The sequence below is a fragment of the Labrus mixtus genome, unplaced genomic scaffold (assembly GCF_963584025.1).
Source record: "Labrus mixtus unplaced genomic scaffold, fLabMix1.1 SCAFFOLD_174, whole genome shotgun sequence".
In the NCBI taxonomy this organism is placed as follows: Eukaryota; Metazoa; Chordata; class Actinopteri; order Labriformes; family Labridae; genus Labrus; species Labrus mixtus.
Genome location: NW_026870122.1, coordinates 1 through 12,500, shown reverse-complemented (window position 1 = coordinate 12,500; position 12,500 = coordinate 1). Strand labels below are relative to the sequence as shown.

Sequence of the window (12,500 nt, the reverse complement as noted above, 5' to 3'; positions counted from 1 at the left end):
GTTAACACATGAACCAGAAAGCTGCTTCTATCCCATAATAAGACACAAAAAAAGAGGGGGGGGATTTAAAAACAACACCAGCTTTGTAAATTTGCTTTTTTATTTTGACATCTCATTGCAGGCCAGGAAAAAACATATCCATCCTTTATAATGTGCCCTTATTCTGTTCCACACACACACACACACACACACCAAAGAAAGTAAAGAAAGGTAAAAGAAGAGTTCCTCTCCTCCGCGTCGTCACTAACCACACAGCCAATCTCTGCGCAGTGAGTCACAAAGAGAACGCAAAGACTGGTGCCTTGAGAGGCGATGTGTACAATAAAAATCTAAATCTCATACAGAATTAAGACGTGTACCTTTAAGACAAAACTCCGAGTCGTGCCCCGTTTTCTAAATGATGACCTCATCATCGCCTGCTGTGCACGAGAGCGCGGCGTCAGCAGGCGACATGCACACACCGTGGACTGTATATCAAGATGGACGGAGTAGCAGCCGCCTGGGAGTGAGGCCAAAATGTAAAAGAACTCCCCCTGCTGGCTATCTGCAGTATAGATCATAAACCCCGCCTCCTCCATGTTAACAGATGGGACATAGCTCTCGCTGTTAAATCAAATAAAACATCAAATATATTTTTCTCTGACTCGGATTCTGTCGGGATAGTCGTTGGCGCACCGGATTATCGGAGTAAGAGGAGTAAAGGCGAAGAAAACAAAACGGACACTCACAACGCAGTCTTTGAACTTTCCATGAATTCGAGCGTCTGCCTCAAAGCGAGGGAGCTTTGGCGCTGTTTAATCGTAAGTTAAGGTCGTCTCACCTCCTGTGTTTTTTTGTGGAAAACTCCCATCTGTGCATTTATTGGTTCCAATTCCACCAGCAGCGTGATCTTTCGCCGCTTCACTTTTGTACAACAGAGACGCACCGTCCATATGAATATACAGTCAACGGCACAAATAAACACGAGCCGACATTCAGCTCGAAACACAAATAAAAGTCAAGAAAAGGAAAAAAAGACAAAAAGCCCCTGAAGGCGAGAGATAAAACAAAGAATTCTTTGACATCACAAATACCTGCAGAGACTGAAAAGATTTCCCGTTGCAGGATTTCAAAAAGGAGAGAGGGGAAAGATTACAAATGAACCTCCCAACAAAATAAAAGAATCAAAACCTCACACGTCCACCGGCACTGGCTCAGATGAAGCGACTGAAGAGAGATGAGGTGTGAGGGTGGTGTTGACATGCTCCCCCCCCCCGCCCCGCCCACGCCCCAGGACTCCTATACTGCGTCCATGTAAACATACACTGAAAATTATGTACAAAAAGGTTTGGGTTTGTGTCGCCTCTGAGTGGGCCTCCGTCTTGTGCAGCAGTGGACCCATCGCTCTACTCTGAATGTGTGTGTGTGTGTGTTTGTGTGTTCACATGTAAGAGAGATAGAGACAGAGTGGGGGGGGGGGGGGGGGCTGAGCAGGTGAGGTCCAGGGCCTGGAGACGTTTGACGACACTGCTCACCAGAAAGGAAGAACACCGAGGAAGAGGAGGAGGAAGAGTGCGCAGGAGGACGACCACAGGGACTGGAGGTTGACGCCCCCCTTGTGGATATACAGTGTAACTGTCACTTCTATTTTTGTGTACTTTTTGTTTTTAATAATTGTTTTAAACATACGTTGCCTCCCACCTCTTTGGTAATCTCTTGGGTGATTTTTTAAAATTAGCCAAAAGTTGACCGGTTACACACTCTTTATGCAAATGATGTAACAAACATATTTTTCCCGCTTCTTTTGGGAGTTTCAAATTATTTTCCCTCAATTAAAAACAAAGCACCAGTCGTGTGATAAACAGCATTCAATATCAACATCAGGCTACTTTATAGGATCAAACCTGGAGCTGTTTGCTGCAGACGCCCACACCAGCAGCTCCACTGAAGAGTTTCACACCCTCGGCCAACGACAACACTTAAAGGACCAATCAGTGAGAGAGCCAGCGTTGGATACAAGGTCTTGTTTTTTTTTGTGTTTCTGAACATATATCTGTGTAACCTGAGAGTCTACTGACCCAAAACATGTGAAATAAATCATCCAGTCCTTTGTTTGTGGTCTGCATAAGTCTTACAACACAGAGAAAAATGCTTTGTTTCAAATGTGCTCTCCTTGTGATGTCACAGTGGGATTCTGGTAAAATCCCCTCCCCTCCCCTGGTATCTCCACCCATGGACTCCACCCCCAGACTAGAACAAAACTTCTAACGCAGGTCGGCCATTTTTATTCTCTCTACAGACGAGTGATGTCTACGGGGAAAACTCAGGGGGCGGGGCTCATTACATTTAAAGAGACACACACACCAAAACGGAGCGTTCTGAGAGAGCTGGTTTATACAGGGTCACAAACCTCCTCTGGTGCTTGATTCATGTTTCATTTAGACCACAGGGGGACTGTTTGAAAAGGTGGAGGAGGGGACTGTTTGAAAAGGTGGAGGAGGGGGACTGTTTGAAAAGGTGGAGGAGGGGACTGTTTGAAAAGGTGGAGGAGGGGGACTGTTTGAAAAGGTGGAGGAGGGGGCTGTTTGAAAAGGTGGAGGAGGACTGTTTGAAAAGGTGGAGGAGGGGGACTGTTTGAAAAGGTGGAGGAGGGGGCTGTTTGAAAAGGTGGAGGAGGAGACTGTTTGAAAAGGTGGAGGAGGACTGTTTGAAAAGGTGGAGGAGGGGGCTGTTTGAAAAGGTGGAGGAGGGGACTGTTTGAAAAGGTGGAGGAGGACTGTTTGAAAAGGTGGAGGAGGACTGTTTGAAAAGGTGGAGGAGGGGGACTGTTTGAAAAGGTGGAGGAGGAGGACTGTTTGAAAAGGTGGAGGAGAGGGCTGTTTGAAAAGGTGGAGGAGGACTGTTTGAAAAGGTGGAGGAGGACTGTTTGAAAAGGTGGAGGAGGGGGATCATATGTCCCCTTTAAATCTGTTAACGCAGTTTAAAGAAACTTTGACAGAAACTCTTCAGTTATGAAGCTAAAGAGCGCTCAGTGTGGCGTCTGCAGCAAACGCCCCTCCCTCCACAGGCACTCTGTTCAGTCCATAGTGACACCTTTAATATTGGCCTTTTGCACATGTACAAGTCGAAGTCTCCATAAATAGAACTATACAGCAAAGTGCATGGAAGGAACAGTAAAAAAATACCTCTGGATTTACCTCTGCAGCAACACGCCAACTTTTTATTTTTTTTTAAATTATTTTTTTTCTGTTTCTGATTGAAAAGGTGAAAAGTCGAGTGAGACCAAGATATCAGTAAATAAATAAAATACAATGACATACTTTTACTGAGGCAAGATACAGAACTTTTAGAAATGTGAAGACATCTTCCAGTATATATTTGACCCTTCCCCCCCCGCCGCCGCCACATCAATCCTCCGTTTGGAGAGCAGGTGACCACGTTTAAACAAATATTCAAAATATACAGAAAATATGGAAATATATTATATATAGATACGTATAGAGTACGGAAGTAATGTTCAGGGCAGTTTGACCGTGTTCACTGTGTCTGCCTCTTCCTCCTCGCCGCTTTGAGTGACCCCGTGGGCCAGTATGAACAGTCACGTGGCTCCGCCTCCTCTTCTTCTTCTTCTGTGTGATTTCTGAAAACTCTCCTTAAGAAAGTATGCAAATAAAAATAAATACTATGAATCGTCCCAGTGTCACTCGACAACTTAATCCCGTCTACGATATAATCTTTAAATCCTCGCCGTACATCAGAAAATAGTTCTTTGATTCTTCTCTGTGTCTGTTCAGGTGTGTGGTTGTTTTTTTTTTTTTTTTTTGGTTGGTTTATTTTTTGTGTTTTTATCCCCAAAATACTTCTTAAAAAAAGTTCTCGTCGGATGTTGAGAAAAATATATACCTCTGATAAACTCTCTCCGGGTAGAAGACTCTCTCCAGTGGAATGCAGGACCGACCTCGGCCTCGGCTTCTCCTGGACTCGGTGGAAACTCAATCCCAACTGTAAGCGCCCCCACAGGGGCTCAGGACGGCTCGCCCCCCCTCGCAGCCTGTCACCACTAGAGGGCAGCACACACCTTGAGCGTCCTTACAGAAGGGGTTGAGGGAGAGAGAGAGAGGGAGAGGGAGGGAGGCGTCTTACCTCACCTGTCCTTTCAAACCAAACCAGACTGAACCAGATTCCACGGTGAGGATTTGACCTTTGACCTCTGAAGTTGTACTTTAAACCCCTGTATGTGTGTTCAGGCTCTGCCCCCTTTAGAAGCCCTCTATATGACAGTAGGCCTCCAGACTGGAGAACAGGATGTAGAGGAACCAGAGGGCGAAAAGGAAGGCTGACGTGGCCAGTCTGTGTCCCCGCGGCCCGCCCAGCTCCCCCCCGATGTGCGCCCGGCGGCGGTAAAGGAGCACCGAGACGGCGAGGAAGGCGAAGATGGTGAAGAGAGTGACAGAGAACGCCAGCGAGCCGGCCTCCACCACGAACGGCTTCCCTTTCGTGTGCCAGTAGATGGCGGCCACCGACCACGCCACGCCGATTCCCAGGAAGACGTTGACGGCGTTGCTGCCGGTCACATTCCCGATGGAGGCGTCGGCGTACGTGTCCTGGACCGCCGAGACCTTACTGGCGAAGGTGTCTGCGGAGAGAGAGAGGGTTCATAGTTCACTAAACAACGTGTCACGTGTGAGTCACTGAGACGGTCGAGGTTGTGATGCGTTCATATCTTTATCTCTTATTTCTGTTGCGTTCTAAAATGACCACGTGTTACCCGGGTAACGTGCATCGTGTGTTTTTCATCGGCCTGCGTTTCAGATTCTGTGGATTTCTATTTGTTGTTCATAGATTTTTTTAACTATTCGTACGAATCTGACGTTAGCTTAACGTATGTAGCCCTCGAGTTAGCATCATTTCAGCGCAAAAACTACAAACTTCACAAGTGGAGGTATTACCTAACGTAGTTTATGTGGTCTAACAAAACACCAACATCTCTTCAGCTTGTGTTAACCACAGACCTTATTTCAGGAGTCTAACCACAAACACATTCAAAATCCCCGTTGACTTTTAGACGTTAGACCCCATGGCGCTCAGATGCTAACTTACTTCCTGGTTTTAGGACTCATTCCTGCGGCGCTCTGTTGGTACACACTGCAGATTAAAATATAGTCTATAAACTGTAAACACACAATACAGTAATTTACTGTAATTATAGAATACAGTAAGAACCTGTAAAACATACAGTGCTGAAGTTTAACAGTGTATCTTATGGCGTCATAAAGAGCTCAACAGAGTGGTTCAGGAGGGCGGGGCTTGTCAAAAGGTCAATTATGGTGAAAGTAACTTTCCATATTTTTCATTTCCTGGCAGCATCAACACGTTGCTCAGAGTTTAATCTTCTTCCCGTCTGAATCCAAAGCGCAGTGATGATTTATTAATGAGCTTTAATAACAAAAGTGCTGACAGCGTGCAGGTTTCTGTGACGCTTCGTTTCTGTCGGGTGAAAAAGTCAGTTTGGAGGAAATATGAGTGTCGGCCATCTTGATGACGAAGCACGTTATCTGTTTGAAGCGGTTTGAAAAGTTCTCTCTAAAGAAGAAGAAGAATCCATCGAGTGTCATGACTCACCTGGGATGGAGGTACCCAGCGCCACAAACACCACTGCGGTCACCGAGTCCTTCAGGCCGATGGTGCAGCCGAAGTGAGACGCCAGGTCGCCGATGATGGCGGTGAGCAGGCCGATGATGGCGATGGAGATGACGAAGCACGCCCAGCCGTTCATGTAGTCGGTGGGGGGAACGCACGCAAACAGGACCTTCCAGAAGACGGTCAGGAAGTGCATGACGTAGTCGAAACAGGACGGCAGACGCTCTTCCCCCGTGTCGTCCTCGTCCTCATCTGTGGGGGGGGGGAGTCAAACAGGAAGTGACAGAGGGAGAATAAAAGTGAGACGGATGATGAAGAGAAAAGTAGGCGACATAAAGAATCGATGGAGGAGATAAAGGATGACAGAGAGGGGGAGGAAGAGGACAAGAAAACCTTTTCTTCACAGTGAGACGTCTTATCTCTCCGCCTCAGGTTATTGTTGTGACTATTCAGCTTTAAATGTGACACAAATACAGAAGTCGATTAGAAGGCACCACAGGGACCGATTAATTTTTAATAAACCCAAAGAGAGAGGAAACTTCTTGTCTTTGAAATGTGTACATGCGCTTCACTTTGTGCTTTTTATAATTCAGTGTATAACAGCATCTCTCTGCTCCCGCTGCTTCAGACTTTAGGGTCCAGAAGTGTCACTTCCTGCTTCGCTCTCGGCGTTGTGCTAAGCTTTCTGGGTAAACAGGTTTTATCACACTTTAAATCATTCTGCAGGTTTGAAGACAATGAGCTGAAACTCTTTAATTACTAATCCAGTAAATAACATGAAGGGTGATTAAACTGTGGAGATCAGGTGTGTAAAGATCGTCCTGTAATGTGCACATCTTTAATCTATTCCCGTTAGTATTTAAAGGTAATGCGAGGTGATTCTACTGTCCAATGAAAGCTTACAGAGAATAAATGGAGCGTATATAAGAAGTGGACTTAACCATTTGTCATGGATTGGTTTAGGATGTTTTGGAGCCTCGTGTTAGGACGTTTGGTTTTCCCCATTATTAGTCAAATTAACAACTCAGTGACAGATTCACTAAGAACGGATTAGAGTCTCAAAGCATAAAACTCTGATGATGTTCAGACACAGGAAGTGTTGGTGCATTGCTCTCAAAGGACAACTCAAAGATAACAACACAAACACATCGTCGTCATAGTAACGGCTCCAGAGCGTCTCCACACTGACAGCCCCCGACTGTCAGAGTCATGTTTACAGACTTTATTTACAGAGCTTTTATTTTGAAAGCACACAGAGGTGTTCACTTGACTTAAAGGCTTTATATTCTCTTTTTGGGGTTCGTATATTTAATCTATGTTCCTACTTTTGTACGTTCACAATAGATAAAGTTATAAAAAAGTGTCTGTTTTCATGTACTGCTCCTCCTTGCTCCCTCTACGCTCTGAGTCCGTCAGCTGCACTCTGTTGAGCCCACACTGTTAGACCCCACGTGGGCCAAGTCTGCTCTGATTGGTCTGCCGATCCGCTCTGTCGTTATTGGTCAGTTGCTCAGCACGCGTCTCGGAAATTTCAACATGAGCTGCAGGGCCACAACGAGCCAATGAGCTTAGATCAGTGATCTCACACTGACAAGACGTGAGGGGGGCTAGAACCGAGCGTTACATGAGGCTAATGCTACAGCTAACAGGAGGAGGTAGGAGAAGCTGCGTTTCTGCTGAAAATAACTCTGTGAGTCATGACTGTCTACAATGGGTGTAACACCCGAGTCCCACTGTCTGTGATGTTTTCAGAGTTTTCAGAGTCCTATCTTCACTTTGTTTACATCGCCCGGACGGCCGGCTGACTCCTCCCCTCGTGTATAAAAGTTGTTTAATTGAGGGACTAGAGAAAAGAAGAATAACATACTGTACTCACTGCTTAACTGTGTTTCTAGATCACGCTCATTTCAGGTAAATTTACATGCAGTGTGAAGATACGAGCAGAATAAAGATCGCTAGCATTAGCATGCTAACACAACAATGCAGCGCGAGTTGTTTTGGTTTCATGCTGGTGCTCAAGGGCGACATCTGCTGGATCAAAACATCACATATAAAGAGTTTAAAGGTCACAGATTGAGTCGTTGGAGTAACTTTGTGCTTCATGAAAGTTATCCAGAAGAAGAAAGCTCATCAGCTCCTCTCAGCTAGATGTGAGCGGTCAGCGGGCGTCCTCAGGTGGAGGAGCACGGCGTCCACAGGAAGCTGAGCAGACAGCGGGGGGGCGGCGTGCTGATTCAAAGTGTCAGGCCGTGTGAGCCGCCTGCGTGCTCTTTTCAGCCCCATCATGAAAAAGTAAAGAGCAGCACTGGATTAAATATTTCATCAGCAGAGTGATGGAGCAAAGGCCTTCTCGGTGCTCGCGACACGCCGGTTGTGATGGCGTCGGATGGAGCGACAGCTGCACTGCAGGCTGCGAGCTGATCTGACATGATGGATGAGTTTCTTTCTCCTTCCAACACTCTGAGATTATTACAGAGCGTCAGGAGCTCTGCTCACACTGACAGCTGATACTTTGGAGGCTGAAGTCGGTGAAAGTTTGAGATGATGACGTTCAATCTGCTGCGGGTCAGACGAGAAGATTGATTCCACTCATAAAGCTGTCTGTGGAATATGAGGCAATCTGCTAGTATAGCTTAGCTTAGCATAAAGACTGGAGACAGGGGGAAACTACTAGCCTGGCTGTAACTGAGGGTTTTCAAATCCATCATCCTGCACCTCCCACTCACACTTCATTATCCTGATTTGATCAGAATAAAAGTACACTCGTCATGGGGCGCTGGTGGCTCAGTGGTTAGTGTGCGCGTCCCATGTATGGAGGCTGTAGTCCTCCAAGTGGGTGGCCCAGGTTCAAATCCAACCTTTCCAAATTCAAATCCAATGCTTTCCGGCATGTCATTCCCCTCACTTCCTGATTTCCAACTCTATCCACTGTTCTATCTGTCAAAAACAAACAAACAAAAAGCCAAAAAATCTTTAAAAAGTACGCTGGTCATGGCAGCACATCACCAACTCCCCCCCCCCCCGCTCATCCACCTTCACCGACTCCAGGTAAAGTCCCGCCTCACCTACAGATCTCAGCACGGCCTTTCCCCTCCAGTACCTTTCTGACCTCCTCCATCCCTACACTCCGACCCTCTGACACAGGTCTGCTCTCCACTCCTCACACCGACCTGCAGACCTTCAGGGGAGGAGCCCCCACCCTATCCCTTCACTCTGTGCATAGTAACATCTGTCAACATGTTAAGGATAAAACATGTGCAACAAAATCTTTATAAAAATGTCCAAACGTAGCATCACAATTAGCCTACACATTTCTTTCATATAAAGATGATGTTGACTTATACTCGGTCTTTGTGATGAAATAATGAGCTCCAGTGTCATCATGTTCAAACCGCCTCCAGTCCGAGCAGAGAATCTATTGAAGTTAAGTTTAAGTTTTCATCACATTACCTGCACTGACTGTGATGGCCTCCATGAACTGGTCTCTCCACGAGTTAGTCCCCACCACCAGAGCCAGGTTGGTCTTCTTGATCAGCTTGTCCACTGTGCTCTGTGAGGAGGAGGAGACCGAGAGGCAGAACAAAAATCTGAACATTACTCACATCTGGAGATTAAAAACGTGCAGCCGTGGACGAAGGAGAAATAAAATCAAAGAGGTTAAAAAACAGGAGGAAAAAGAAAATGAGTGAAGAAGTCTTACTGATGTCTAAGGACTAAAATAAAAAAACATCCTGTGAGGAGGAATGTAGAGCAGTTTGTGCTAAATGAAGGAGAGTGAAAAAAACTCAAGAGGCTGCTTTGTATAAACGTTACCCGAGTTCACCACATGATGGCAGTGTAGTACAGAACACTGTGTGTGATGCATGACAGCACAAACAAACACGGTGCTTTTAGTGAGGGAGGTTTAAGGATGCATAAAAAATCTCCTCCAGAAAAGAAAAGCCTCCCTGTGGGTAGAGCAGCGTGCTAAAATTAGAAACATGTCGCTGTGTGTGTGTGTGTGTGTGTGTGTGTGTGTGTGTGTGTGTGTGTGTGTGTGTGTGTGTGTGTGTTTGATGAGTAACCCACCCACCTTAAACTCGTATGATTCCTCGATAATGACTTCCAGCTTGGAGTGTTCCCCCAGCACCGGTTTCCCCATCTCGGCGATGCGCCTGGCTTCCTCCTCGTCTGATGTCATCTTCCTCTCTGGAACATCTGAGCAGCGAGGGCGAGAGAGAGAGAGAGAGAGAGAGAGAGAGAGAGAGAGAGAGAGAGCACAAAGGAAGCACAGTGAGGAAGATGATTAGCATGTTGTGTTGTTCTTCTCAGAACTCAAAGAAATCATCAGACGACGTTCTGAAGAGTCTGTGAGGAGCATCCGTCACCTTCATCAGAGCGGAGAAACAAACGCTGTGAAGGTTTGAGGAACGCCATCTTTAACTACTTTGATTTGTTAACGTTAGACAGACTCGCATGCTTTATCACTTCAGTACACACACACACACACACACACACACACACACACACACTCGTTTCATTTTGAACGGGCGTCAGGCTTGTTTGAGGTTAATTAGAAGAACGTGAGAATGTTTGACTTTCCCGATCCTCATTAAAGCTCTTTCAACACGTTCAGATTTAAATGATGTTGGACCAAAGACTGTCAAGGTCTTATGCGTCATTAGGACCCCGAAAATCTGAACAAAATCATTTTAAAGAGTCGGTTTATCCAGATCACAAATACACACGGTAGCCCTCACTTATTAAGTTAGACTGAGACAGCATTTCCAGCATGGAGACCGCCATCGATGGGACTCCAGCGCCCCCTGCAGGGACAGACGGGGGACGACACTCGTTCAAACATTAGTATTTAGTTTCTTCAGCAGATTGACGAGTGAGGGCCGATGTCCCAATTATTCACAAGTTTTGGATTAGCGATATGTTCTGTTATCATGATAAGATCTGTTTCATGTGGCCCTGTTTCCCTCCTGCCTGCTACACATCGTGAGGTTGGATCGGTTCCTTTCCAGCTTTTGTCACCGGCCCCTAGTGTTTCATTTGTTTTATTAATTACCTTTCATTATTTTCTAGGGGTGGGGTGTGTGTGTGTGTGTGTGGGGGGGGGCTTTATTCACCACAGATAAACCTTATATCTGTGTGGCATTCTTTATGTTCCTGGTCTCCACGTTTGGGTCAAAGTTCGCTTTTAAAAATAATTATCAACGCTAATTAAATGAAGACATCCAGGGTCTTTACTTCAATGCCACCACTAGTCAAAGTCTTACACACAAACTGCTTCCTGTGTCTCTCCTCGGCCCCGGTCCCTCCCCCCCCTCTCCTCGCCGCCCTGTGTGGCTTCACAGATCTCCTGAGTGCACCGCTGCACACCACACAGAGCGCCACAACATCAATTCTTCACTGTCAAACTCGATCAAGGAGGAGCGATCCAGACGTCCAAAAGCCCCCCCCCCCCACTGAGCCACCTGGTGCAGAGACCCGAGTCTCAGCCCTGCCGCTCTCTGCTGACAACGCGCTCGCCATTAAATATGAACGCTGCCATAAAGATCACAGCCGAGTCCCTGTGATCTCTCACACTCACACAGAGGCATGCATAATACACCAGCACACACACTTTAAAGATAAATCAATTACACACCCAAGAAAGTGTGCACCCTCAAGTCCTGACAGGATTTCTTTTGCTCGTGTTTAAAATTTGATTATCCCGCCGTCCGCCTTCCTCGGAGCCGCACCGCAACATGACACAGGACGAGGAAAATAATAATAACACAATCGCACAAAAAGGTAATTCAATTTATTAACGGCAGGTTTTTTATCTTCCAACGGTTATCAAGTGTCTGTAGCTTGTTCACGACTGGAGAGCGTGAGTTATGGATTTATGATTAATTAATCTGATTAGTTTCATTAAGAGGCGGAGACAGAGCGGGCGAGGAGCGTGTGTTTGTAACAGACCGCTTACAGCGTCGACATCGAGCGACAAAACCAGGATTCAATAATGAAGGACATGTGGACGTGCAGTTCCTGGAATGGCCACTTGGGGGCTGGCTCTAGAGCGAGTCATTCCCCATAGCACCTCATGTGGCCATGTGGTTAGTTTGCACGCTTTGTGGTTAGTTTGCACGCCTCATGCACGCAGTCTGCAGGCCTGTGATCCAACATGTGTCTCCTTTCTGAAAGATTCAATCAGATGAATTATCAACATCGTGCAATCAAGACCCTCAAACTGAACCAAACTCAAACAGACGGAGGTCTTACCTTCAGCTAACAACAGAGCTGTGATAGAGGAGGAGGAGGAGGAGGGAGAGGAGGAGGAGGAGGAGGAGGAGGGAGAGGAGGAGGAGGAGGAGGAGGAGAGGAGGAGGAGGAGGAGGGAGAGGAGGAGGAGGAGGAGGAGGAGGAGGAGGAGGGAGAGGAGGAGGGAGAGGAGGAGGGAGAGGAGGAGGAGGGAGAGGAGGAGGAGGAGGGAGAGGAGGAGGAGGAGGAGGAGGAGGGAGAGGAGGAGGAGGAGGAGGAGGAGAGGAGGAGGAGGGAGAGGAGGAGGAGGAGGAGGAGGAGGGAGGAGGAGGAGAGGAGGAGGAGGAGGAGGAGGAGGAGGGAGAGGAGGAAGAGGAGGGAGAGGAGGAGGAGGAGGAGGGAGAGGAGGGAGAGGAGGAGGAGGAGGAGGAGGAGGGAGAGGAGGAGGAGGAGGAGGAGGGAGAGGAGGAGGAGGAGGAGGGAGAGGAGGAGGAGGAGGAAGAGGAGGGGAGAGGAGGAGGAGGAGGAGGAGGAGGAGGAGGAGGGAGAGGAGGAGGAGGAGGAGGGGGAGGAGGAAGAGGAGGGAGAGGAGGAGGAGGAGGAGAGGGAGGAGGAGGAGGAGGGAGAGGAGAGGAGGAGGAGGAGGGAGG

The 12,500-nt window shown here is 47.3% G+C and overlaps 1 protein-coding gene across 1 annotated transcript; it reads right to left on the bottom strand.

Annotated features, from left to right (window-relative positions):
- Window positions 1–2,330: 2,330 nt before the first annotated feature.
- LOC132961639 (sodium/calcium exchanger 3-like) lies at window positions 2,331–11,984 on the bottom strand. The gene is made up of 5 exons (XM_061033373.1): window positions 11,872–11,984; window positions 9,692–9,816; window positions 9,070–9,169; window positions 5,602–5,871; window positions 2,331–4,615 (listed from the first exon to the last, which is right to left on the bottom strand). Exons 2-5 carry the CDS (start codon window positions 9,797–9,799, stop codon window positions 4,239–4,241), a joined length of 855 nt encoding a protein of 284 aa, XP_060889356.1. The 5' UTR covers window positions 9,800–9,816; window positions 11,872–11,984; the 3' UTR covers window positions 2,331–4,238.
- Window positions 11,985–12,500: the final 516 nt, after the last annotated feature.